Source organism: Carcharhinus amblyrhynchos, chromosome 25, assembly GCF_965287045.1.
Source record: "Carcharhinus amblyrhynchos chromosome 25, sCarAmb.v2.hapA, whole genome shotgun sequence".
Lineage (NCBI taxonomy): Eukaryota > Metazoa > Chordata > Chondrichthyes > Carcharhiniformes > Carcharhinidae > Carcharhinus > Carcharhinus amblyrhynchos.
In genome coordinates this window covers 8,400,787-8,428,448 of record NC_137348.1, presented here as the reverse complement: position 1 = coordinate 8,428,448, position 27,662 = coordinate 8,400,787, and the positions used below count along the sequence as shown (strand labels likewise).

General features: G+C 44.7%; 1 protein-coding gene across 3 annotated transcripts in view; it reads left to right on the top strand.

Moving 5' to 3' along the window:
• The window catches only part of kcnt1b (potassium sodium-activated channel subfamily T member 1b), a 443,838-nt gene that overhangs the window by 287,572 nt on the left and 128,604 nt on the right, over nt 1-27,662 (top strand). For all 3 annotated transcript variants that reach the window (XM_080212543.1, XM_080212545.1, XM_080212546.1), the window contains 2 exons: nt 821-915; nt 25,706-25,886. In XM_080212543.1, coding sequence (XP_080068669.1) covers nt 821-915; nt 25,706-25,886 — 276 coding nt within the window. The remainder of the gene's footprint in view (nt 1-820; nt 916-25,705; nt 25,887-27,662) is intronic.

The window sequence follows — 27,662 nt, the reverse complement described above, 5'->3', positions numbered from 1 at the left end:
AATTGACCCTAAGTGTCAGGGGGATTAGTAGGGTAAATGCATCGGGTTACGGAGATAGGGTCTGTTCGGATTGGTGTCGGTGCAGGCTCGATGGGCTGAATGGCCTCTTTCTGCACTGTAGGGATTCTATTCTGTGATAGCTCTTAAGGATAAAGAGATCAAAGGAAATGGCGAGAAGGCGGGATCAGGCTGTTGAGTTAGATGATCAGCCATGATCACAATGAATGGAGGAGCAGGCCCGAAGGGCCAAATGGCCTACTCCTGCTCTTATTTCCTATGTTAACTCAGAAGAGAGCAGTAGGGGTTGTGTCGCTCCAAGAACCTACCTTATTCCATATTTTAGAAACTAACTGAAGATCATTTGGGCGGCACGGTAGCACAGTGGTTAGCACTGCTTGCTTCACAGCTCCAGGTTCGATTCCCGGCTTGAGTCACTGTCTGTTTGGAGTTTGCACATTCTCCTCATGTCTGCGTAGGTTTCCTCCGGGGGCTCCGTTTTCCTTCCATGGTCTAAAGATGTGCAGGTTAGGTTGATTGGTCAAGCTAAATTGTCCCTTAGTGTCCTGAGATGTGTAGGATAGAGGGATGAGTGGGTAAAATAAATAGAGATAAGTTGGTAGGGCCTGGGTGGGATTGTGGTCGGTACAGACTTGATGGGCGGAATGGCCTTTTTCTGTACTGTAGGGTTTCTACGATTCATTAGTTAAGGAGGGAAATTGGATTGTTGGAAAATTCCTTGGTGCTGGCTGTAATGTATCTGGACAGATTTGTGTGGAGCACTTTGTATTTGGGTCTCTAACAGAACTTTCTTTCTCTGCAGAATGATTTACATCGAGCCATTCAGAGGACACAGTCTGCCATGAGTAACCAAGTTTCAATACTGATTTGTACCCTGCTCTGCCTCGTGTTTACTGGGTGAGTTTTTCTTTTAATTAATTATTGGATATATTTCTGTTCATATTAATTCTTGAGATCTCCCGCTGAGGCGGTTTGGTATCATTTTTGTGACAGTGGGAATACCTCGAGATAAGCTTGTATGACATAGGAACAGAAGTAGGCCATTCGGCCCAACAAGTCTGTTCTGCCATTCAGTGAGGTCATGGCTAGTCTTTCCTGCTTTATTCCCTTACTTATTTCCCCTTGATTCCCTTATTGGTTAAAAATCTATCTATCTCAGCCTTGAACATACTCAATGATCCAGCTTCTGCAGCTCTCTGTGGTAAAGAATTCCATAGATTCACTACCCTCCGAGAGAAGAAATTCTTCCTCTTCTCTGTCTCCTAAGGGCGACCTGAAATTATGCCCCGGTTCTAGACTCTCCCACAAGATTTCAGCACCCACCTTGTCAAACCCCTTGTGCACCCGATGTGTTTTAATAAAGATTGCCTCTCATTCTTCTAAACTCCAATGAGTACAGGTCCAACCTGCTCAATCTCAAACTCAAGGATAGCAGGACTAGAGGACACAGCCTCAAAATAAGGGGGGAGGGGGCAGTTTAGAACGGAGTTGAGGAGGAACTTCTTCACTCAAAAGGTGGTGGGTCTCTGGAATTCTCTGCCCGTTGAAGTGGTGGAGGCTGCCTCGCTGAATATATTTAAGTCACGGGTAGATAGGTTTCTGATAGACAAGGGGATTAAGGGTTATGGGGAGAGAGTGGGAAAGTGGAACTGATCCACTTCAGATCAGCCATGATCTTATTGAATGGAGGGGCAGGCTCGAAGGGCTAGATGGCCTACTCCTGCTCCTATTTCTTATGTTCTTAACCTCTCCTCATAAGAAAATCCCTCCATACCTAGGATCAAGCTAGTGAACCTTCTCTGGACTGCCTCTGATGGCAACTCAAATAAGGGGACCAAAACTGTTCACAGTATTCCAGTGTTGCTAAACTCGTAACGGAAAGCCTCCTGGTAGCACCTTTTACAATCAAATGCTGTATTTCTTGACATGCAATACTCCCACCACTGGTGGCGCTCTGGGATGAGTCACATGGATCTGTGTGCAAATTTCTCCAGCTACAATTAACACAGCGCAAAGAGATATCCGCTAAAAAAAACCTCCATCCTCGTTCGCAGTGGGGATTCTCCACTGAGAGTGAACGGAGTTTCGGCCCAAATGACAAATTCTCCATTCTCACTTGTAGTGGAGCGGGCACAGACAAGATCGGGGAATCCTGCCAACTCCTGTATTGAATACAGGAGTTGGAATGCCTTGTTGAAGTTGTACAAGACACTGGTAAGGCCACACTTGGAATACTGTGTGCAATTCTGGTCACTCTATTATAGAAAGGATATTATTAAACTAGAAAGAGTGCAGAAAAGATTTACTTTCCGACTGGGATTTGATGGATTGAGTGATAAGGAGAGGTGGGATAGACTGGGACTTTTTTCTCTGGAGTGTCAGAGGCTTAGGGGTAATCTTATAGAGGTCTATAAAATAATGAGGGGCACAGCTCAGCTAGATAGTCAATATCTTTTCCCAAAGGTAGGGAAGTCTAAAACTAGAGGGTGTAGCTTTAAGGTGAGAGAGGAGAGATACTAAAGGGTCCTTTTCACATAGAGGGTTTTGAGTGTCTGGAACAAGCTGCCAGAGGTAGTAGTAGAGGCGGCTACAATTTTGTCTTTTAAAAAGCATTTAGACAATTACAGGGGTACGATGGGTATAGAGGGATATGGGCCAAATGCGGGCAATTGGGATTAGTTTTAAAAAAGGGACGGCATAGCCAAGTTAGGCTGAAGGGCCTGTTTCTATGCTGTAAACCTCTATGACTCTATAGCGCACATGTCCGTGATTGAATATCCACAGTTTTGGATCTTTCAAACTGGTTGTCGATAATTAAACCTCCAGGGGTTCTCATTTAATAAATGGCAGAGAACTGCACTCCTGCGGAGAAGTCAATCGTTCCTGGATGCAACGATAAGCACTCCAGTTCCAATTCCGCAGCAAGTAACATTATTTCAGCTCCATAGCTGAACTATTTGCAATTGCTCCTTTTTTAAAAAGATAGTAGAGTGTGAAATATTTCTGAATATATTAACATTATCAACCTGGTCGCACCAGCTTGCTCACTTACTGAGCAACAGTGGCCAAGGATTTACACCTTCTCTGCGCTCAGTTAGTTGCGCCCTACTGGTGGAGTTTGGGCATCTCGTTATTTGAGTTGAGGAGGAGGAGAGGAAAACCATGAGGTGGGATTTTCCGGTGTCGTCCGCCCCGAGAACAGGAATTCCCACTCAAGTTCAATCGAACTTTCTGTTCCGCAAGTGGCGATTCCCCAGGTGGGCGAGACTGGAAAATTTACCCCATAATTTCTGCTCCTGATTGATGTCTGTTCCTTCAGAAGGAACTCTTCAAAATGCAGTTAATGAACTTACAGCAAAACTTTGTCCAACTTATAAATCAAAGAAAGGAGTTAATTTAAAAAAAAGCATTACTCCAAACTTGGGGCCTTGCCCTGGGCCGCTCCAAGCTTTACACAGTTCTACATAGTTCCTTATTTATAATGAATTAGCTGGTCAGCTGACTATTACATCACTCAGTAATTGGTTCCATGTTTTATGGGGTCAGCTGACCCTTACATCTTCTTTCCATTGGTCACATTACGTCCAATCAAAGTTGTCACCGGTTACATTCTAACAATGTCCACCACCCTTCCCTCCCCCCCTACATGGATGTCAGGTGAAGGTGACATTGGAATAAAAACAGAAAATGCCGGAATTGTTCAGTGTCTCTGTCAGCATTGCACCAGAGAGGCATCGCAGCTAAGGAGGAGACCATTCGTCCCATCAAGTACACGCTAGCTCTCTGTAGTCAATCTCATTCCCCTATTCTATTCCCGTAGCTCCGCAAGCTAATTTCCCTCAAGAGCCCATCCCGTTTCAAATCACTAATGTCTACACTTCACCACCCTCCTAAACAATGCGATTTAGATCATTACCATTCACTGTCTAGAGTCATAGAATCCTACAATGCAGAAGGAGGCAATTTGGCAACAACAACAATCCCACCCAGGCCATATCTCTGTAACTCCATGTATTTACTCTGCTAATCCCCCGACACTAACAGGCAATTTAGCATGGTCAATCCACCTAACCCACACATCTTTGAACACTAAGGGGCATCACAGTGGCACAGTAGTTGGCACTGCTGCCTCACAGGGACCTGGGTTCGATTCCCAGCTTGTGGTGTTTGCACATTCTCCCCGTGTGTGCGTGGGTTTCCTCCGGGTGCTCCAGCTTCCTCCCACAGTCCAAAGATGTGCAGCCGATTGGCCATGCTAAATTGACCCTAGTTTCAGGGGGATTAGCAAGATAAATATGTGGGTTTACGGGGATAGGGTGGGATTGTTGTCAGCACAGACTCGGGCGTGGGGACTGTAGGGATTCTATGATTCCCTAAGGGGCAATTTAGCGTGGCAGATCATTCTAACCTGTACATCTTTGGAGAGTAGAAGGAAACCCACACAGACATGAGGAGAACGTGTAGACTCCACGCAGTCACCCAATGCTGGAATTGAACCCGGGTCCCTGGTGACGTGAGGCAGCAGTTCTAACCACCGTGTCGCCGATGTCTTATTCTGGTTCTGTCACCTCATTCACAGTGAGTGAATCATAGAATCCCCACATTACAGAAGGAGGCCACTCAGCCCATCAAGTCCACACCAACAACAACCCCACCCAGGCCCAGTTCCCATAACCCTACACATTTACCCCACTAACACAGAGGATCAACTTAGCACAGCCGACCCACCTAACCTGGAGAATGGGAGGAAACCGGAGCACCCGGAGGAAACCCACACAGACAAGAGGAGAACGTGAAGGTGACCCAAGCTGGGAATCGAACACAGGTCCCTAACCACTGTGCCAGCGCGCCCCTCCTGTCCTTCTAGGCTCTTCAACAGTATGACATTTAAAAAGACTAAGCGAATCTCTCAACCCAATGTGTACTGAGCCATTTGGATCAATGTATTTCTGTATAATTCTCGTGCCGTGCTTCATGTAAACTATTGAATAAACAACAGTGCGCACTAACAGCAAATTAACAAAGCAACACAATAAATATTTATAACCTGGCCAAGAGTCAGAGGAACTCTGGATGCTGTAAGGCGGAGCGATGAGGATTAATTCGGTTAGCGGAAAATGAACGTTACAAAGCCAATGCAGTCTGGGATTACGCAGAAGTTTTTAGAACACAATTTGCAAGCCCTCTTGCTTTGATGTACTCCCAATGCAGGAAAGGATCTCTGATTAATACAGTCCCAATGCAATTACGCCGTGCTGGCTTCAGGCTAGAAAACAAGTCTTTCAAAACGACCATCTTATTAGTGACAGGATCGCGATTATTTCCACTCTCGTCGGCATTTAGCCAGATGGGTATGAAAATGTGATAGGTCGCTCTTCGGGGCTGAGGGAGAACGCTGCGTGGCTTCCCTTCCCTGCAGTGATCTGAGCTGCCGAGGGGCATGATTCACACTGTATTGCAGCAAGGTAGTCCCTCCCTGCTGACACAGCGCTAACAGAAGGTAATTTACAATTGGCGGTGTAATGTCAAGGCAGGATTCTGCACAGATTAGGGAGCAGGAGACATTTCTCACCTAGAATTTCATAGAATTATTCTTGTAGGAACCCGTGTGTGAACAAACTGAGAGATGGAAATAAAAGCAATAAAACAACAACCTACATTTATATAGCACTCTTACAATAAAATGTCCCACTGCGCTGGAGGATTTGAAAATAAAAGATGACACCAAGCTGTCGGAGATGATTTTAAGTCAGTTGACCAAAAAACTTGGGCCGGAACTTTCCGGCTCTTTCAAACTGGCGGGATTTTCTGGTCCCCCCGAGGACGTATCCCCACCGTTGGTTTCCTGGTGGCATGGGGTGGAGTCAATGGAAATCCCATTGACAGTGGAGGGACCACTGTGAAGATGAAGATTTCACTGATGACGCACGGCCTCGTGCCGTGAGAAAGATGCCACAGGGAGGCCAGAGAGTGCCATCCTTGGTCAAAGAGGCAGGTTTTAAGGAGTGGCTAAAGGAAGTAGGTGGAGAGGTGTAGGGAGCATATCCAAGAATGTAAGACCTCGGCAACTGAAGGCACAGCCAACAATGCTGGAACGATGAACATAAAGAATGTTGAAGAGGCCAGAATTAGATGAGTGCAGAGATCACGGAGAGTTGAGGGACTGGAGAGGATTACTGAGATTGGGAGATTGGGAGGGCAAGGCCATGGGGGGACTTAAAAACACAGATGAGAATTTTAAAATCAAGACATTGCTTGACAAGAAACCGGTGTAGGTCAGGGAACACAGTGGGGTTTCCCCATCGAATGCAGCCTCACCACTGGGAAATCCATGGCAGTGGTGCACCATCGGAGGGACAGGAAGATCCCCTGGCAAAAGCAGACAGAAAATGCCAGCCTATGATTTTGGAAGGCACTCTTGAAGGAGGGCATTTGTAGACGGTACAAACAGCTGCCAATGGGCTGTGGCGGTGGAGGGAATGAATGATTGGAATGTTCTCCAGCAGAATTTTTGGAGAATGCAAGATTTAGTGAGAGGGAAAAACTGAAGGGGATTAATATTAGTAGAGAACTGGTGCTGGGAACTTTGATGGGATTGAAGGCAGATTATTAAGTAGATAATTTACATCCCAGAGTACTTAAGGAAGTAGCTCTAAAAATAGTGAATGCATTGGTGGTCATTTTCCAGGATTCTGCAGACTCTGGAACAGTCCCTGCAGATTGGAGGGCAGTTAATGTCATTCCAATACTCAAAAAGGGAGGTAGAGAGAAAACAGGGAATTATAGACCACTAAGTATAACATCGGTAGTTGGAAAATTCTTGAATCCATTATCAAGGACTTTATAGCATAGCATTTAGAAAGCCGTGGCAGGATCAGACAGAGTCAGCATGGATTTATAAAGGAGAAATCATGCTTGACAAATCTGTTGGAATTCTTTGAAGATGTAACTAGTAGAGTTGAGAAGGGGGAAACAGTAGATATAGTATATTTGGACTTTCAGAAAGCGTTTGACAAAGTCCCGCGTAAAAGATTATCGTGTAAGATTAAAGCGCATGGGATTGGAGGAAGTGTATTGAGATGGATAGAAAACTGATTGGCAGAGAGGAAACAAAGAGTAGGAATTAATGGGTGCTTTTCAAATTGGCAGGCAGTAACTATGGGGTGCCACAGGGATTGGTGCTGAGAACCCAGCTATTCACAATATAAATGATTTAGATGAGGGAACAATGTTTGAGATGATACCAAGTTGGGTGGGAAGGTGAACTGTGCAGAGATCCTTCAGAATGACCTGGACAGGTTGGGTGAGTGGACAAATCAATGGCAGATGCAATATAATTTGGATAAATGTGAGGTTATTCACTCTGGAAGCAAAAATAAGAAGGCAGATTACTACCCGAATGTAAATTGGGAGAGGGGAGTGTGCAGTTGGACCTGTCACTGAAGGTAAGCAGATGCAGCAGTTGGTAAAGAAAACAAATGGCATGTTGGCTTTCATTGCGAGAGGTTTCGAGTACAGGAGCAGGGAAGTGTTGTTGCAATTATACAAGGTCTTGGTGAGGCCACGCTTAGGATAGTGTGTACAGCTTTGGTCTCCTTTTCCAAGGAAGGATGTTCTTGCTCTCAAGGGAGTGCAGTGAAGGTTTACCAGCTGATTACGGGGATGGCGGGACTGATGTATGAAGAGAGATTGACAAGATTAGGAATGTTTTTGGTGGAGTTCAGACGAATGTGGAGGGATCTCATAGAGACTTATAAAGTTCTAACAGAACAAGACAGAGTAGATGCAGGGAAGATATTCCTGATGGTGGGGGAGTCCGCAATCAGGGGTCACAGTCTGAAGATTCAGTGTAGACCATTTAGGACGGAGATAAGGAGACATTTCTTCACCCAAAGAGTGGTGAGCCTGTGGAATTCTTACCATAGGAAGTAGTTGATGTCAAAACATTGAATGTATTCAAGAGGTGGCTGGATGTAGCACTTAGGATGAGTGGAATCAAAGGTTATGGAGCAAAAACAGGGTTAGGCTATTGAGTTGTACAACCAGCCATGATCATTATGAATGGCAGAGCAGGCTCGAAGGACCGAATGGCCTCCTCCTGCTCCTATCCTCTATGTTTCTATGTTTCTATTAAGACAAAGGATGTGATGTTGATTGATCACGCCAGTTTGTCTTCGATGGTGTTGACCTTCATGAGTTGTTGGAGCTGGAATGGCTAGTATTCCATCAACACCCCTGGCTTGTAGGTGGTGGGCAGACTTTGGGGAGTCAGGAGGTGAGTTACTTGCTGCAGAATCCCCTGCCTCTGACCCCCTGTGGCAGCCATAGTATTTATGTGGTTGGTCAAAGTAAGTTTCTGGTCAATGACAACAACCGGTTTGTTGATGGTGAGGCTTTGGCTTTGCAAATGGCATCCATAGCAACCGAACAATGGGAGATATCGATTCGAATTGTGTGGCCTGTGTTGCTAAGCAGCAGAAATCATACCAACCTTTTCCCAATTGGGTTTGATGAAGGATGGTCCAATGCTCTGATACTCATTGGGCAAGTCACTGTAGTAGAAATTGATCTTGGATGGGTGTGTAGCTGTCGTATGTTACAAAGCACTCTTGATATTCCGTTCTATTTATCTTTTAGTCATCTGTGGGACATGGGCATCGCTGGTCGGCCAGCATTTATTGCCCATCCCTAGTTGCCCTTGAGAAGGTGGTGGTGAGCTGCCTTCTTGAACCGCTGCAGTCCACGTGCTGTGGGTTGACCCATTGGGGAGGGAATTCCAGGATTTTGACTGACTGTGAAGGAACGGCAATGCAATTCCAAGTCAGGGTGGTGAGTGACTTGGAGGGGAACTTGCAGGTGGTGACGTTCCCATGTATCTGCTGCCCTTGCCCTTCTAGATGGAAGTGGTCATGGGTTTGGAAGGTGCTGTCTAAGGATCTTTGGTGAATCGCTGCATCTTGTAGACAGTACACACTGCTGCTACTGAACATCGGTGGTGGAGAGATTGGATGTTTGTAGATGTGGTGCCAATTAGGCAGGCTGCTTTGTCCTGGATGGTGTCAAGCTGTATATTTATTGACGTCAGTGGAGCCAAATATTGAGCTTGATATATCATGGGAAGATAATTTGCTGTGGGTTAATTTGCTGTATGGCCTAAGACCCCATTGAGTCAGAAAAATAACCTTGCTTATTTGCGCGTGACTTGACAATAATGATGACGCTGGCATGTGTATTTGTGGAGCACTTTATCTGCAGTCGGTCAGACTCTGTAGATTAAACTGAAGAGCTTGATTTTTGGTGACTCATACTGCAGAGGGGTAAACTTTTCATTTAATATCAGGGACAGGCCAAACGATGTTCACATCATAAAGGTGGAACACAGACTGGAGCGGGAGGTATATGTTGTCTGTCTGATGACTTAACTCATATCCATCGCTTGTGCACACCGTTCATAGAGAAGGAAACGAGAGAGTGCAGAATGTAGTGTTGCAGTCATACCTAGGGTGTCGAGAAAGATCAACTTAAATGGGGTAGGTCCATTCAAATAGTAGCACTTCTTTCCCCGGAGATGGATGAGGGAAGAGGAGGAGGGCGTTGGAGTAGGGGGACGGGGGCAGTTTTGCAAGTAACACTTTGACCCAAGATATTACCGTGCAGAAATCCTGTTGTCATGTCTTGGGACTGAAGTAATAGCCCCACTAACATCCACAGCCATCTTCCTTTGAACCAGGCATGACTCCATCAAATGGAGACTTTTTGATTTGATTTATTATTGTCACATTAGTATGCAGTGAAAAGTATTGTTTCTTGCGCGCTATACAGAGAAGATGTTCCATTCATAGAGAAGGAAAGGAGAGGGTGCAGAATGTTATGTCACAGTCATAGCTAGTGTGTAGAGAAAGATCAATCTAATACGAGGTAGGTCCATTCAGAAGTCTGATGGCAGCAGAGAAAAAGCTGTTCTGGAGTTGATTGGTATGTGATCTCAGAGTTTTGTATCTTTTCCCGCAGGAAGAAGGCGGAAGAGAGAATGTCTGGGGGCGCTTGGGGGTCTTTGATTATGCTGGCTGCTTTTCCGAAGCAGTGGGAAGTGTAGACAGAGTCAATGGGTGGGAGGCTGGTTTGCGTGATGGACTGAGCTGCCTTTACAACCCTTTGCAGTTTCTTGCAGTCTTGGGCAGAGCAGGAGCCATACTGAGCTGTGATCCAACCAGAAAGAATGCTTTCTATGGTGCATCTGTAAAAATTGGTGAGTTGTAGTGGACATGCCAAATCTTGCCCCCCATTTTCCATTGCCTCTAGTTTTGCTCAGGCTCCTTGATGCCGCACTCGATCCAATGCAGCTTTAATGTCAGGGGCAGTGCTGCCACCCCACAGTGGCAGAAATGTGTGTGTATGTACGATCTTAAAGATGCTCTGCAACAACTCATCCAAGGCTGTTTCCACAACACTTTCCAAACCTGTGACCTTGACCATCTGGAACAACAAGGGTGGCAGGCGCACGGGAACACCACTACCTGCAAGTTCCCCTCCCAGCCACACACCACCCTGACTTGGAAATATATTGGCCATTCCTTTACTGTGGCTGGGCCAAAATCCCGGAACTCCCTCTCTAACTGTGGGAGTACCTACACCATGTGGACAGCAGTCCAACAAGGTGGCTCACTTTCTCAAGGACAATTAGGGATGGACAATATAAAGTCTCACCTCACTATCGACACCCGCGTCCATGAAAGAATTTAAAGAATTACCTGTACAGACTTGTCAGTGGCGGTTAGAAGTCCCTGTCGGAATGAGGGAACACATTTTTGAGAACTGTGTTAAGAATAGTCTAGTCACATCAGCGCTAGTTCAGAAACTCTAATTATTTCCTCCTAATTAACTGTCCTATTTGTTATGCACGAGTGAGATGGTGTTTGAGATTTGATCTGTGCTAATTTATGTCAGAACTGTAGATTTTATTCAGAAGCTCCCAAGTCTACTGAACACATTGGCAAGCCATTGAACAATTGAAAGACAAAAACACAAACCTGTCAGGCTTTATTTGAAGGGGGTTTGAGCTGTTAGATTTGTCCCTAGCTTTCAAAAATTTCTTTGCTTCACACAGTTGCTTGAAGTTTGAGATGCTCATAGTTTCACCGGGGCAACTGAGACATCTGGAACTTGATGGAGGGGAATAAAAGAGCGCATTGCCTTATCATTCTGCCAGAGGGTTGGTGCAGACTCTATGGGCCAAATAACCTCTTCTGCACTATAGGGATTCTATGGTGATTCATAGAACACCCCCAATGAAGAAGGAGGCCACTCAGCCCATCGAGTCTGCACTAACCACAATCCAACCCATGCCCTATTCCCATAACCCCAATTATTTGGAGAATGGCACAATGGTTAGCACTCATGGCACCAGGGACCGAGGTTCGATTCCCAGCTTGGTTCACTGTCTGTGTAGAGTTTGCATGTCCTCCCTGTATCTGCATGGGTTTCCTCCTGATGCTCTGATTTCCTCCCATGGTCCGAAAGACATGCTGGTTAGGTGCACTGGCCATGCTAAATTCTCCCTCAGTGTACCCGAACAGGCACCAGAGTGTGGCGACTAGGGGATTTTCACAGTAACATCATTGCAGCATTAATGTAAGCCTACTTGTGGCTAATAATTAGGTTAAAATTATACCTACCCTGCTAATCGTCTGACACTGAGAGGCAACTTAGGATGATCAATCAACTTAACACATACTTCTTTGGACTATGGGAGGAAACCGGAGCACCCGGAGGAAACTGTCTGTGTGGACACAGGGAAAATGACCCAAGCCGGGAATCAAACCCAGGTCCCTGCCGCTGTGAGGCAGCGGTGCTAACCACCGAGCATCCAATTAGTACAATTGATGGATTGAAAAGCAAATGAAGAAAGAATTGAGAAGGAGGGTAAACGAGGGTGAATTCAGAGCCACACCGGATACAGAGAGGGGGATAAAGATGGGGAAAAGATTGATTGGATTCAGGCGGATAGGAGAAGGAGACGATGGAGATAAAAACCTAATTTAAAATTTGACATTTTTGCAATCTCTGAACCTGCAGAAATGAGATTCCAGAATCAGAATTGCTCATTTTCTGAACCAAATCGGTTGAACGGACGTCATTACCAGCTTCCAGGTCATTAAAAGGTTATATCCACCTTTGATTAACAGTGTTAATTCTCTGTGACGGGTTTAGTGGCAAATTATTACACAAAAGCAGCAACTTCATCAAACATACAGTGAGGTTAAAGGCAAGACACCCTATTTGAAAAGCTCTCAGTGGAGATTCAGAAATGATCTAAACATTCTGGAGTATCTCTCCCCCATCGAATGATGCTGGTTAATTTGCATGTTCATAACGATATGTATTAATCACTTCTTTCCAGCAACTTTTGAACTACTTATACCTAAATCACTTTTATCATTTAGCCTGCACAACTTCAAATTTCACTGCAAAGCTTTTTATTGGGTGGCACAGTGGCACAATGGTCAGCACTGCTGCCCCCCCAGCGCCAAGGACCTGGGTTCGATTCCTGGCTTGGGTCTCTGACTGTGAGGAGTTCGCACATTCTCCCCGTATCTGTGTGGGTTTCCTCCGGATGCTCTGTTTTCCTCCCACAATCCAAAAATGTGTGGGTTAGGTTGATTGGCCATGCTAAATTGACCCTAGTTTTGGAGGGATTACATCTGTGGGGTTCTGGGGATAGGGTGGGATTGTTGTCAGTGTAGGCTCGATGGGCTGAATGGCCTCCTTCGGTACTGTAGAGATTCTATGATGGTAAAACAGTCTCTATGTTAGTATTCCAGGATAAGAAGATATGGTAGTTGCCCCATTAAGGGCAACATAGCAGAAGAGAGTCACTTGACTTGGGGGACCATTTGGGACTGAGAATGGGTAATGACCCCAGGGAATGGAGTCCTACCTTAAGCAGAAGACATCTAGAAGACATGTAGGGACTGAGGCAGCCAGGGGGAGGGGAGGCTGCCATTCTCTGTGCAGTTTTTCCTTATTAATAAATGCCATTTCTGTTCCTGATGAAATTTGTAGGCATGCATCATTACGGAAGACTTGCATTTATATAGCACCTTGTATAACCACAGGATATATGCTGCAGCTGTATAGGGCATTGGTGAGGCCGCAGCTGGAGTACTGTGTGCAGTTTTGGGCGCCGCACCTGCGCAAGGATATTTTGGCCTTGGAGGGAGTGCAGAGGAGGTTTACTAGGCTGATACCGGAGTTGAGGGGGTTGAGCTATGAGGAGAGGCTGAATAAACTAGGCTTGTACACGTTAGAGTTTAGAAGAATGAGGGGAGATCTCATTGAGACGTATAAGATGATGAATGGGATGGATAGGATAGAGGTGGAGAGACTCTTCCCGCTCAAAAAAGACAGTAGGACTAGGGGGCACAGCCTCAAGATAAAGGGGAGGCGGTTTAGAACGGAGTTGAGGAGGAACTTCTTCACTCAAAGGGTGGTGAATCTCTGGAATTCTCTGCCCGTTGAAGTGGTGGAGGCTACCTCGCTCAATATTTTTAAGACGCGGGTTGATGGGTTTTTGATAAGCGAGGGGATTAAGGGTTATGGGGAGAGGGCGGGAATGTGGAACTGAGCCACGACAGATCAGCCATGATCTTATTGAATGGTGGGGCAGGCTCAAAGGGCTAGATGGCCTACTCCTGCTCCTATTTCTTATGTTCTTATATCTCAAAACATTTTGCTGCCAATGAAGATACGTTTGTTGGAATATAAGTGCATGTATCAACCAAACTGAACACAGTTAAACAACCAGCAATGTAATACTGACCAAATACTTTGTTTATGGCCGGGATTTTTCAGCCATTCCCGATATTCTGGTCCCCCCGAAGCAATTCACCCCCCGCCCCCCATGGTTGGTTGTCCACTGGCGGGATAGGCAAGCCAAGTAGAGCACTGGGTCACAACATTTCCAACCCCCCCCCCCCACTCCAACCACCACCCATCCACCCCCCTATCCCAGCATGGCTGGAAAATACCAGCCATGTATTGGCCAGAACCGGTTCACTGATGTCTTTTAGTGAAGGAAATCTGCCGTCCTTACCTGGTCTGGCCTATATGTGACTCCAGAGCCACAGCAATGTGGTTGACTCTCAACTGCCCTCGGGCAACTAGAGATGGGCAATAAATGCTGGCCAGCCAGTGATGCCCCATGTCCCACAAATGAATAAAAAAAACCACTGGGAGTAATAGCCCTGTTCTGCTTGGGATTACTGCTGAGTGTTCTTTCACTTCCACCCGAAGGAGCAGACAGGGCCTCACTTTAATTCCTCACCTGAACAAACGCACCTCGGACAGTGCAGCACTCCCTCACTAATGGAGCATCAGTCTAGACTTCTGTGCGCAAGTTCTGGGGCGGAACTTGAACGCACCACATTGTGTCTCGGAGCTACAAGTGTTAATGACTCAACTATGGTCGATCCTAAAATTTATCTTCATGCAATGTTCATCTGGTCAAATGTTTATCCTCCTTCAATAATTCCAACATTATTGTGGGGATTTGTGATGGTCAAAGGGCTGGCTGGATGTTTAGATTCTCTCACGTTGGAGATGGTCATTGTTTCATGTGCCACTTACAAACGCCAGCCTGAATATTGCCCAGGTCTTGTTGCGAGCAGACATGCCCTGCTTCAGTACCTTAGGATTTGCCAATGATACTGAACGTTGTGCAGACATCAATAAACATTAAGATGGAGGGAAGGGCCTTGATGAAGCAGCTGAAGGTGGTGGGGCACTGCCCTGGGGAACTCCTGCAGCGATGTCCTGGGGCTGAGATGACTGACACCTAAAAACTATAGACATCTTTGTGTTGGGTATGACTCAAACCATGCAGGGACTCCCCCCAGACCCCATCCCCATCCCACCAAACCCCCAGTTCTCATTGATTAAGATGTTGCTCGGACTCCCTGACGCTCCATCAAATGCTGCTTTAATGTTCAGGATATTCACTCTCATCTCACCTCCAGAATTCAGCTCTCTACCCCACGTTCAGACTAAGGCTGTAATGATATCTGAAGCTGAAGGGCCCTGGCGGAACACAAAGTGAGCATTAGTGAGATGGATATTGCTGAGTGATTGCTACTTGATGGCATTGTCAATGATACCATCCATCACCTTCCAATGTACACTGTATTTAGGTGATTAGTTTTATTCAGCTCTGTGTTGGTCTTGGCAGCAGCAGCTGTCATGGTGTGTTTTTGTATGTGATAAAGGATTAAGAGCTATGATAATGACAGAGTTTCTTCTTTTGTTTCTGGTCCAGTCCATGCCCACGCGCAACAAGACCTGGAATGCCATTCAGGCATGGCTGATGTGTGGCAGAATGTTACTTTCCAACTAGTGCCAGTCACTGACCATCTCCAACAACATCTCCAGGGAGAATCTAACCAACCCCCTGGCATTCAGTGACATTACCATCACTGAACATCCTAGGGGTTACCATTGACCCCAAATTTAACTGGTTATGGGGCAGCATGATGGCATAATTGTTAGTACTGCTGCCTCACAGCGGCAAGGACCCAGGTTCGATTCCCGGCTTGAGTCATTGTCTGTGTGGAGTTTGTACATTCTCCCCATGTCTGCCTGGGTTTCCTCCGGATGCTCCAGTTTCCTCCGCGTGCTCCAAAAGACGTGGTGGTTAGGTGCATTGACCATGCTAAATTCTCCCTCAGTGTACCCAAACAGGTGCTGGAGTGTGGCGATTTGGAGATTTAACTTCATTGTAGTGTTAATGTAGGCTCACTTGTGACAAATAAATAAACCTTGGATACCATGGCTACATGGGTGGCACGGTAGCACAGTGGTTAGCACTGCTGCTTCATAGCTCCAGGGTCCTGGGTTCGATTCCTGGCTTGGGTCACTGCCTGTGTGGAATTTGCACATTCTCCTCGTGTCTGCATGGGTTTCCTCTGGGTACTCCGGTTTCCTCCCACAGTTCAAAGATGTGCAGGTTAGTTTGATTGGCCATGCTAAAAAATTGCCCCTTAGTGTCCAGGGATGCGTAGGTTAGAGGGATTAGTGGGTATAATATGTTGGGGTATGCGGGTAGGGCCTGGGTGGGGTTGTGTTCGGTGCAGACTCAATGGGCCGAAGGGCCTCTCTCTGCGCTGTAGATTCTATGAGCTCTATGTGTAAGAGCAGGTCAGAGGCTGGGAATACTGCAATGAGTAACTCACCTCCTGACTCTCCAAAGCCCGTCCACCATCTACACGACCCAAGTCAGGAGTGTGAGGGAACACTCTCCATTTGCCTGGATGAGTGTAGCTCCAACAATCCACAAGGAAGCTCAACAATATCCAGGACAAAACAGCCCACTTGAGTGACACCCCATCCTCCATCTTTAACACTCACTCCCTTCACCACCCATGAACAGTAGCAGCTGTGTGTACCATTTACAAGATGCACTGCAACAACTCACCAAGGCTCCTTCAACAGCACTTCTAACTCTTATCATCAAGAAGACAGCAGGTTCAGGAGAACGCCACTCACTGCAAGTTCCCTTCCAAGGCACGCACCATTCTGATTTGAATTCTCCCACCTCACCTGCGGCTACGATTCTCCAGTCCCGCTGCAGGGAATGGAGTTTTGGCTGAGCACCAAATTCTCCGTTCTCGTTGCCAGCGTTACAAAATTAGATACTCTGTCCTTTGGCCGGAATTTTACTGGCCCGCCTGCCATGGGATTTAGAATGGGTGAGGGGTAGAGTATGGGAAAGTCTGTAACCTTGGGTGGGATTTTTACGGTTTCTGAATCTTTCCTTTTGTTCGTGCTTCACATTGCTCAATCCCTCACTTTACAATATTCTGCAGTTACAATCGAAAGTCAGCCGGTGATAAGAACTAGTATTTTACACATTTGTAGATGGTGGGAAATTCTTGTATGTAGGTCTCATTTGTAATTTCACAATTAACACAGTCAACATTTTCATCCTTCGAGGTGGATTGGAGAGAAAAGTCTTTCTCACTCTAAGGCTGCACTTGAGTTTTTTTGGGGGGAAAAGAGACATTCTGTTGAAATTATCCATGGTCATAATTGCAGGTTGATTGGACTAACAACAGAATGAACAGTGAAATGAACAAAGGTCTAAAGCTTTTCCATATTTCATAAGTTAGTTAGGAGTTTTCAGAGAGAGAGATCATCCTGTTATAAGCCGCATGTTACAACCAAAAGTCTGCTTAACGCCATCAAAATAGTAATGTTGCTAGCCTGATTTTGTCTGATTTTCCTCACCCACCAGGACACCTTTGCACTCCACATGAAGTTCTGTTCCATCATTCTTGCTGCAGAAGATGAGTTTTATAGTTGTATAATGTTCAGTTGGCCGTGACTTGTACCTCCATTTCATAGCGATCCTGCCCTATAGCTCTGTTACCTCTCTATCATCAGCTCGCCTCAGAAGTTCATCCTTTACAACACTGTGGGTGTACCCTGCATCACATAGCAGTTGCCCAGGAAAGTGGCTCATCACCACCTACTCAAGAGTAATGAGGATGTTCTTGAGTTGGTTGTTATATGTAATCAGATTTCTGCATCTTCCTCCCAAAGGAAGTATGTGGAAGAGAGTGCGTTGGGTTCTTGATAATGCTGGCTGCTTTTCCCGAGGTAACGGGAAGTGTAGGTAGAGTCAATGGATGAGAGGCTGGTTTGTGTGATGGACTAGGCTTCGTTCACAGCCCTTTGTAGTTTCTTGCAGTCTTGGACAGAGCGGGATCCATACCAAGCCATGATACATCCAGAAAGGATGCTTTTATAAAAGCTGGGGAGAGTTGTCATGGACACACCGACTTTACTTAGCCTCCTGAGAAAAGAGGTGTTGGTGGGCTTTCTTAAGCATAGCATCAGAGAGACTGGGCAGGTTGGTGGTGATCTGGACACCTAGAAACTTGAGGCTCTCAACTACTTCCACTTCATCCCTGTTGATGTAGTCATGGGCATGTTCTCCACTATGCTTTCTGAAGTCAATGATTACCTCTTTCGTTTTACTGACATTGACATAGAGATTATTGTCACTGCAGCAGTTTACCAGATTCTCTATCTCATTCCTGTGCTCCGTCTCATCATTGTTTGAGATCTGACCCACTATGGTGGTGTAAATTGGAGGGGAATATGGCCATACAGTCATAGGTGTACAAGGAGTATGGTTAGGGGTTGAGAACACAGACTTGCGAGACCTCGGTGTTTAGGATAAACTTGGAGGAGATGTTGTTAATATCCTTACTGATTGCGGATTAGGAAGTTCAGGATCTAGTCACAGAGGGAGGAACCGAGCCCAAGGCCACAGAGTTTGGAGATGAGTTTTGTAGGAATAATGGTGTTGAGGGGTGAGATGTGGTTTGCCATTACCTACCGCAGTACGGCGGAGGAGGAACTCTCCTTTATAAGCGCAGTGCTGTGAGGAAGCTTTGAGACTCACCCAACAATTCATATTGGGGATTATGAGCACATTCATAGAATCACTGAATCCCTACAGTGCAGTGGGAGACCCTTTGGCCCATTGAGTCTGCATCCACCAGAGTCCCACAATTCCCCAGTTAACAGATGGAAAATCATCCACTATTAGCTAACATGCACTCCCAAAAGACTGGACCTTTTGCCAGAAGCAATATAATTATAAAATTGACTTATTTTCATTCATCAAAAGGCTTAGAGATATACCCAGTAAACATAGGCGGAAATGAGCCACTTCCTCTGCTCAACATTCTCTTAGATTCATCCACACAAGGATTACCACATCAAGCGGAGAGATTTGCTGGTGAGTGACCACCCACAGGTTATTCTGTTCCCGTTGTGTTGTGTTATTAGGTTCGGAGAGAGAGCATCCCCAACAGAGCAATTAAAAAGCGTGTTGCAATTAATTGGCTAGGAAACAACATTGTTGATCCAGGAAGGATTAAGCTCTCATCACAACCTGCATTCCTGGCGTTAATCGCACTCTCTGGGGCCTGAGAAAGCACAAAAACGTAATTAGCTAGAATCGAATCAGAGCATTAGTGCTGGAAGTTTTGAAATCTTTGTTCTGTTGTTCAGATGTGACACTGGAATTCACTCCTCAATGTAGTGCAGACTTGCCATCATTTCTACTCCTTCACCCACCGCTGTGTTCTCTCTCCCTCTTGATAATTTTACACCCAAAGTCTCCTTCAAAGCCAAAGTTATTGAAATCCGCTGTCAATCCAGTATCATAATGGGCTGGGTTTTAAAGTTGCTTTTATTCATTCACAATACATGGGCATCGCTGGTTGCCCAGCATTTATTGCCCATCCATCACAGCTCCAGGGGCCTGGGTTTGATTCCCAGCTTGGGTCACTGTGTGGAGTTTGCACATTCTCCCTGTGTCTGCATGGGTTTCCTCTGGGTGCTCCAGTTTCCTCCCCCATAAAGACATGCAGGTTAGGCGGGTTGGTCATGTTGAATTGTCCTGGGATCCGTAGGTTGGAGGGATTAGCTGGGTAAATATGTGGGATTATGGGGATAGTGCCTGAATGAAATTGTTGTCAGTACAGACTCAATAGACCTAATAGCCTCTTTCTGTACTGTAGGGATTCTATGATCCCTACTTGTTCAAGGGCAGTTGAGAGTCAACCACATTGCTGTGTTTCTGGACTCACATGTAGGTCAGACCAGGTAAGGACAGCAGGTTTCCTTCCTTAATGGCTTCCTATGGACTCTCCCCCTCTCAAATTCCTTTTCATAGCAATGTGAATCACATGGGCCTTATATCTAGGTAGACATGATAATTAGCTATCCTTTAAATCCTGAACTCTATCTTGAAAATAAATGAACAGTTTAAAGTAAAATGATTTATAAAAACGTGGCACTCCCTAAAAACTACCTGGCGGCTTGGAGAGTACCAATTTACCATCAGTATAACCTGTATAGTCATTTAATTATAAGTGTGACAATCTTGCTCCTTTTCCCTATAAAATAACTCAGATACTCTTCTAAACTTCCAATACAAAGCCACCCAGGCTTGCTGGTGGCTAGAATTCAGAACAAATCACATGACCCCCTTCAGTGTTCTATTTTGTTCTAAATCAAAGTGGTAGACCTCAAACACAAGGATTTTATAAAACCTGGCATTTGTAACAGTGTAGAATTTGGGCTGAGAAGCATGAGTTTCTTTGTATTTTGTTGAATTTCTTTGGTGGGGGGGTAGGGTGGGGGATATTTCTATATCACCAAGATTCTTGTACAAAATTGCTCATCAATTGGGGATGGCACAGTGGTTAGCATTGCTGACTCACAGATTTGATTTATTATTGTCACATGTATTAGCATACAGTAAAAATATGGTTTCTTGTGTGCTACACAGATAAAGCGTACTGTTCATAGAGAAGTAAAGGAGAGAATGCAGAATGTAGTGTTACAGTCATAGTTAGGGTGCAGAGAAAGATCAACTTAATGCGAGGTAGGTCCATTCAAGAGTCTGACAGCAGCAGGGAAGAAGTTGTTCTTGATTGGTTGATATGTAACATTGATTTGGAGATATTGTACTGCAGCGCACTGCAATTATCCGCAGGATGTAATAGACTTTTCATAACTTCAATTGGGTACGGCTGCAATCCTGGAGATACCAGGTGGCAGCTGACTCTGCTTTTAAAAAGCTGCATTCACGAGACAAGATTCCAGGTGATAACTATCTGCGAGAGATTACTGCAGCTTGCTGAATCAATAACTTAACGTCGTGATGCTGGCATTCTCTGAGTCCAAGTTGTGACGCAGTTATGCAGCCGCTTGGGTCTCTTGCTTAAGCGTGCAAAGGTTTTGTGGTGCTGCTGCAGGGGGATTAGTGAGGTTAGTATGTGGGGTTAGGGCAGGGGGAGATGGCCTGGGTAAGATGTCTGAGGTCACGTACCAACCAACTCAAGAACAGCTTCTTCCCTGCTGCCATCAGACTTTTGAATGGGTCTGCCCTGCATTAAGTTGATCTTTCTCTACACCCTAGTTATGTCTGTAATGCTACATTCTGCACTCTTTCTTTCTCAATGAACAGTACGCTTTATCTGCATATTGAGCAAGAAACAATACTTGTCATTGTATAATATACGCAACAGTAATAAATCAAATCAAAATTAAAAGATATTCTGTCAGAGAGTCAGTGCATACTTGATGGGCTGAATGGCCTCTTCTGCACTTTTGGGATTCTATGATTCTCTCTTTCATCATTGATAGTGTGTTGGATTTTCGTCAGCTCATAATGCCTCATTTTCTTGGTCATTAGAAGAGGTTATATTGGCTCAGATGGTAACCCTTTTGCCTTCAGGCCAGTGGGTGTTGAATTAAACGGTGCAGAATTAAAGCTGAGAATCCGGTGAAGTGCGGAGAGTTTGATGCCTTGTTAATGAGCTGCCTTCCCCTTTGGATGAGGTGTTAACTCCCTCAACCAATGACACCAAGAGGAGAGATGAGTCACACTGCTGTGCTGTGACTGACACAGAATGGCTGCTGTGTTTACCTACGTGGCAACAGTCACTGTACATGTCTTGGAGGCATCGGGACATTTTGACAAAAGTGATGAGGCACGTTGTGAATACAAGTAGATAGATTTACCTTGAGTAGAATCACCTGTCACTTCCCAACTCACGTGCATCATTTCAGCTTCTGAGAGAGCTTTTACGGAACAAAACCTTACTAATTACTGTGAGATTGCTGGTGATGTGTGTGTTTTTTTAAAATATGGCACTCTAACATCACAGGAAATTTGTAGGTGTTGGTAATTGTACGGTTGCTACTCATTTCAGAATCCTTAATGTATTTTTACACTGTTCCAGATGGTTTACCTTGGCTCCAAACTTTCCATCATTGTCATAACACCGATTCTGATAGCCCGTAATTGGGCTTTCAATTTTCTAGATTTGCAGATATGATTATAAAATGGCAAGTCTATTTTTGGTTAATCAAAAAGGAAAGTTGTAATGTGCACTTAATAGGACATATTCATTTTAATCTCACGCTATGAAGGTGGTTGCACTTTAATGTGAATTTGGGAGTTCTTTGTTGATCAGATTCTATGGTATTCCCATAACAAGAAAAGTATTAATACAAGTTAACAATGCAACTAATAAATTGTTACACCAAGGGTAAAATCCTTATTCATTTTGTAAAAATAAATGCAAAAATGAAATGATGCCTTTTGTTTGTCAAATTGAGTTAAGACAGTTTGTTACTCCTAATTTATTCATTGGAAATAACATGTAGTATTGCAACTGAGACAGATATATATATTTTGGTTTTTTTGTGTGTTTGAAGGTAATGTTTAATAATTCAGCTTCATGCTAAAGGCAGTCGGTATGTCTGGTGGGAACGCAACTCAAATTTTGAAGGAGCAGAATAATTACTCATTGGATGAAGGGTCATCTAGACTCAAAACATTGGATCTATTCTCTCCCTGCAGATGCTGTCAGACCTGCTGAGATTTTCCAGCATTTTCTGTTTTTGTTTCAGATTCCAGAATCTGCAGTATTTTGCTTCTAAATAATCATTTTTTCCTTGCAAGTAGTTATATTAAGTAGAGTTAATGGAATTTTGTTTACTTAAGTTCCCTTGAGATTTCTGATGAGAGTGATTGACAGGGCCATGTGATGATGTGGTTTATGTGCAGCGAGAAAAAAGGCTTTGGAGAAAGCAGTTTAGTTTGCAGCTAATGCCTGATTGAAGTTAGAAGGATTCTGAAGATTTCTGGAACTCTCTCTGAAATCTTCAAGAATGGCTAGACCCTTAGCAAGTATATTTATGGCTGCTAACTGTTTTTAAGTAGCATTTAAGTCAGCAAGAGGCACGTTGCATAATTGGAACTGAAACAGTGGTAAGTTAGAAATTGAAGTTGTTTCCTTTTCATTTTTAAATATTGCTCAATCGTGAATGGTCAAGTTTCTTCATTTGCTAGTATTATATTTAAATTGTGTTCTTAAATAAAGTTAGGTTCACTATAAAAGATCCCTAATTTGTCAGTAGAATTATTCCTGGAGTGAAACAGTCTACCCTCATGTGAGAAGGAACTTTTTCACTCAAAAGGTGGTGAATCTCTGGAACTCTCTGCCCGTTGATGCGGTGGAGACTACCTCGCTAAATATATTTAAGTCACGGGTAGATAGATTTCTGATAGACAGGGGAATTAAGGGTTATGGGGAGAAAGCGGGAAAGTGGAACTGATCCACTTCAGATCAGCCATGATCTTATTGAATGGCGGGGCAGGCTCGAGGGGCTAGATGGCCTACTCCTGCTCCTATTTCTTATGTTCTTATTTATGCCAAAATAGAAAGATTGTTGGGGGTCAATGGAAGTCAGGGTTCTGATCCAGGACCCTAACAAATGAATGTACTGTCAAAAAAAAAGTGCAGAGATTGTCCAAGTGGGGTGGTGCATGATGGGGTAGTTTATACTTGGACAGTAGCAGGAGTGACTCATGATCTTGCCTTGTTTCGGGCCTTTGATTGTTTTATTTCTTATCAGTTGTTGGAAAATTACAGATAGAAAGTTATAGGTAGAACAGAGTGTGTTGTACAGCTCAACACAAACATGTTGCTGGTTTATCCATCATTTCAACTCTGATGTAGCTTGCACATGATGTGGAGATGCCGGCATTGGACTGGGATAAACACAGTTAGAAGTGTCACAACACCAGGTTAAAGTCCAACAGGTTTATTTGGTAGCAAATGCCACTAGCTTTCAGAGCGCTGCCTTTGTCACCTGACGAAGGATCATCACTCCGAAAGCTAGCGACGTTTGCTACCAAATAAACCTGTTGGACATTAACCTGGTGTAGGTTACACACCCAGAGAGGTGTATCATTAAGATTGATGGCCTAATGGTCAGTAAAGAAAGACTTGATATTATAAACACAACCTAAAAGTAAAGCTTACTTATTTTAATGCTTAAATTAACACTGCAATGAAGTTACTGTGAAAGTCCCCTAATTGCCACACTCCAGTGCCTGTTCGGGTACATTGTGGGGCAGTTTAGCATGGCCAATTTTGGACTGCAGGAGGAAATGAGAGCACCCGAAGGAAACCCATGCAGACATGGAGAGAACATGCAAACACCACACAGACAGTGACCCAAGCCAGGATTCGAACCCGGATCCTTGGGGCTGTGAGGCAGCAGTGCTAACCACTGTGCCACCGTGCCACCCTTCAGGGCATCCTGAAGCTTGACAGCTAATGAATGATCTCTGCCTGTGTAATCGCTGTTGCAATGTAGGAGATGCGGCAGCCAATTTGTGCACAGCAAGCTCCCACAAACAGAAACACGATCATAATGAAATAATCAGATTTGTGTTTTCAATGCTGCTCGCTGATAATTGGCACAATGAATTGCTTTGTTGATCATGCCAGATTTGTAGTTTGTTAGTTGGGTAACCTGGGACTTGTACAAAAACAACGACTCATGTTTGATTTCTGGCAGGTTACACACTGAGTAATCTTGGCTGCCGTAGTATTGGTGGCCTGAATGTGACAGAAAAGTCCAAGTGTTGGCTTTGGATCTGGATTGGAAGAGGTTTTTATATGTAATGAAGCAAAACAGACCATCAGAACTCCCTAACTTATTTTTCACACCATGAATAGCCAGTGGGTGATGTGGGGCAGCTGTTCAGACTCCTGGACAACATCTTACAGAAAAGAATGGAATAAAAATAAATGAATATGTGTCTTATAATAAGCATTAGATTTTGTGGATCAATATTTTCCTAAATAGAGAATTGGGTTTGTGATAGAAAGAAAACAGAAAACATTGCAGTGGTTAGCACTGCTGCCTCTCAGTGCCAGGGACTCAGGTTCAATTCCCAGCTTGGGTCAGTGTGGAGTCTGCATGTTCTCCCCGTGTTTGCGTGGGTTTACTTTGGGTGCTCCGGTTTCCTTCCACAATCTGAAAGGCGTGCTGGTTAGGTGCATTGGCCGTGCTAAATTATTATAGTTATTGGCATAACTATAAGGTTCATGGTGGGAGATATAAGAGGGATGTCCGAGGTAGGTTCTTTACTCAGAGAGTGGTTGGAGTGTGGAATGCACTGCTTGCTGTGATAGCGGAGTTGGACACTTTAGGAACTTTCAAGTGCTCATTGGATAGGCACATGGAGTATACCAGGATGATAGGGAGTGGGATAGCTTAATTTTGGTTTCGGACAAAGCTCGGTGCAACATCAAGGACTGAAGGGTCTGTGCTGCACTATACTGTTCTATGTTCTATGTCTAAATTCTCCCTCAGTGTACCCGAACAGGCACTGGAGTGTGGCAACGAGGGGATTTTCACAGTAACTTCATTGCAGTGTTAATGTAAACCGACTTGTGACATTAATAAATAAACTTTTAACTTTTAACATAGCAAGTGGTTAAGGTCTGAGAGTGTGGTAAGGGCAAGTTCAATGAAAGCATTCAGACAGGAATTAGACTGCTTTCTGAAAATAAAGCATCATCGAATCATAGAATCCCCAAAGTGCAGAAAGAAGCCATTCAGCCCATCAAGTCTGCACCGACAACAGTACTATCCAGACCAGTGTTAATGTGAGCTTATTTCTGACACTAATGAAATAAACTTTGAAATTTTAAAAAAACTTTAAAACTGCCTCAAAAGTTTCCCGGTTAACTTAACAGGAAGGTATTGTTGAAATTCTGACCTTTAACTGTACCCTTCAATGTTCCAGGACGTGTGGGATTCAGCACTTGGAACGAGCAGGAGACAAGCTCACTCTCTTCAACTCCCTCTACTTCTGCATTGTCACCTTCTCTACGGTTGGATTTGGTGATGTGACACCACAGATTTGGCCTTCGCAACTCCTTGTTGTCATCATGATCTGTGTTGCTTTGGTGGTGCTGCCTCTCCAGGTATGTATGAAACAGGCCGTTTGGACCATTGTAAGCTTGCCGTTTATTTATTTGCCAACTTTTATCAGCACAAGGGTTCACCGTAAGACAATAACCTGACCCGTCTTATGAACCCTTCCACAACTGAGAGGATGGACCAATTGCCTACTGCCAGGAGTCTGTTAATGCTGTTTAAGACAGAGATAGACAGGTTCTTGATTAATAAAGGGATCAGGGGTTATGGGGAAAAGGCAGGAGAATTGGGATGAGAAAAATATCAGCCATGATTGAATGGCGGAGCGGACTCGATGGGCCGAGTGGCCTAATTCTGCTCCTATGTCTTATGGTCTTATGTTGAATAGCTGGTCATGCGGACATGTGATGCAAACTGGAGTGGCATTAAACTCCACCTGGGTCAAATTATTTTCTGTTGTTCTGTCTTGCTCCACTATTCCCATTTCCAATGAAGTCAGTTGGGTGGGGTATATAACCAGTTTTATCTCTATTCAGGTTTACAAGCAATCTCTTCCCCTTCCTTCAGTTGAAGGTTGCAACTTAAAGCAGGGATTTCCCTACAGTGAACCAGGTAGGCCAGGAACACAAGATAGAACCATAGAATCCCAACAGTGCAGAAAGAAGCCATTCAGCCCATCGAGTCTGCACCGACTCTCCGAAAGAGCATCTGACTCAGGCCTTTCCCTCCATCCTATCCCCATATCCCCACACATTTACCACGGCTAATCCACCTAACCTGCACATCTTGGATTTACTTCAGCAGAAACCAGCCCCTCAGCCAACCAATGGGTCCATTCTTTCCTGCACCTTTCTACATATACTTTTAAGTCAATTAACGTGGCATTGAGATGTTGGCTGGGGCCCCCCAACAGTTTGTTCTGGCTGGCAGAAGGATCTTCCTGTCCCGCTGCTGTTGACAGGGTTTCCTGGTTTTTGCACTCTCTGCTGCTGACGGAAACTGGGAAATCCCACCCAAAATCATTGCCAGCGCAATGGAACATGACAAGAGAAGGTTACATGTGCAAATCTAGTGTAAAACCAAAGGAATCCAGTACAACACATCCAATGTGATGTCCTAGTGGTATTATCGCTAGACTATTAATCCAGAAACTCAGCTAATGTTCTGGGAACCCGGGTTCAAATCCCACCACGGCAGATGGTGGAACTTGAATTCAATGAAATTGTCTGGAATTAAGAATCTACTGATGACCATGAAACCATTGCCGATTGTCAGAAAAACCCATCTGGTACACGAATGTCCTTGAGGGAATGAAATCTGCCATCCTTACCCAGTCTGGCCTACATCTGAATCCAGAGCCAGAGCAATGTTTATTTATTAGTCACAAGGAGGCTTACATGAGTAATGAAGTTACTGTGAAAATCTCCTAGTTGCCACACTCTGGCGCCTGTTCGGGTACACTGAGGGAGAAGTTGGCATGGGCAGTGCACCTAACCAGCACATCTTTCGGACTGTGGGAGGAAACTGGAGCATCCGGAGGAAACTCACACAGACACAGGGAGAACGTGCAGACTCTGCACAGACAGTGACCCAAGCCAAGAATCAAACCTGGGTCCCTGTGTATATTGTAGGAAAATGTGGTTAACTCTTCAACTGATATCCAAGGGCGATGAGAGATGGTCAATAAATGTTGGCCAGCCAGCAACACCCATGTTAAGCTAAAGTTTATTTGTTAGTCAGGAGTAAAGCTTACATTAACACTGCAACGCAGTTACTGTGAAATTCCCCTAGTCGCCACACTCCGGCGCCTGTTCGGGTCAATG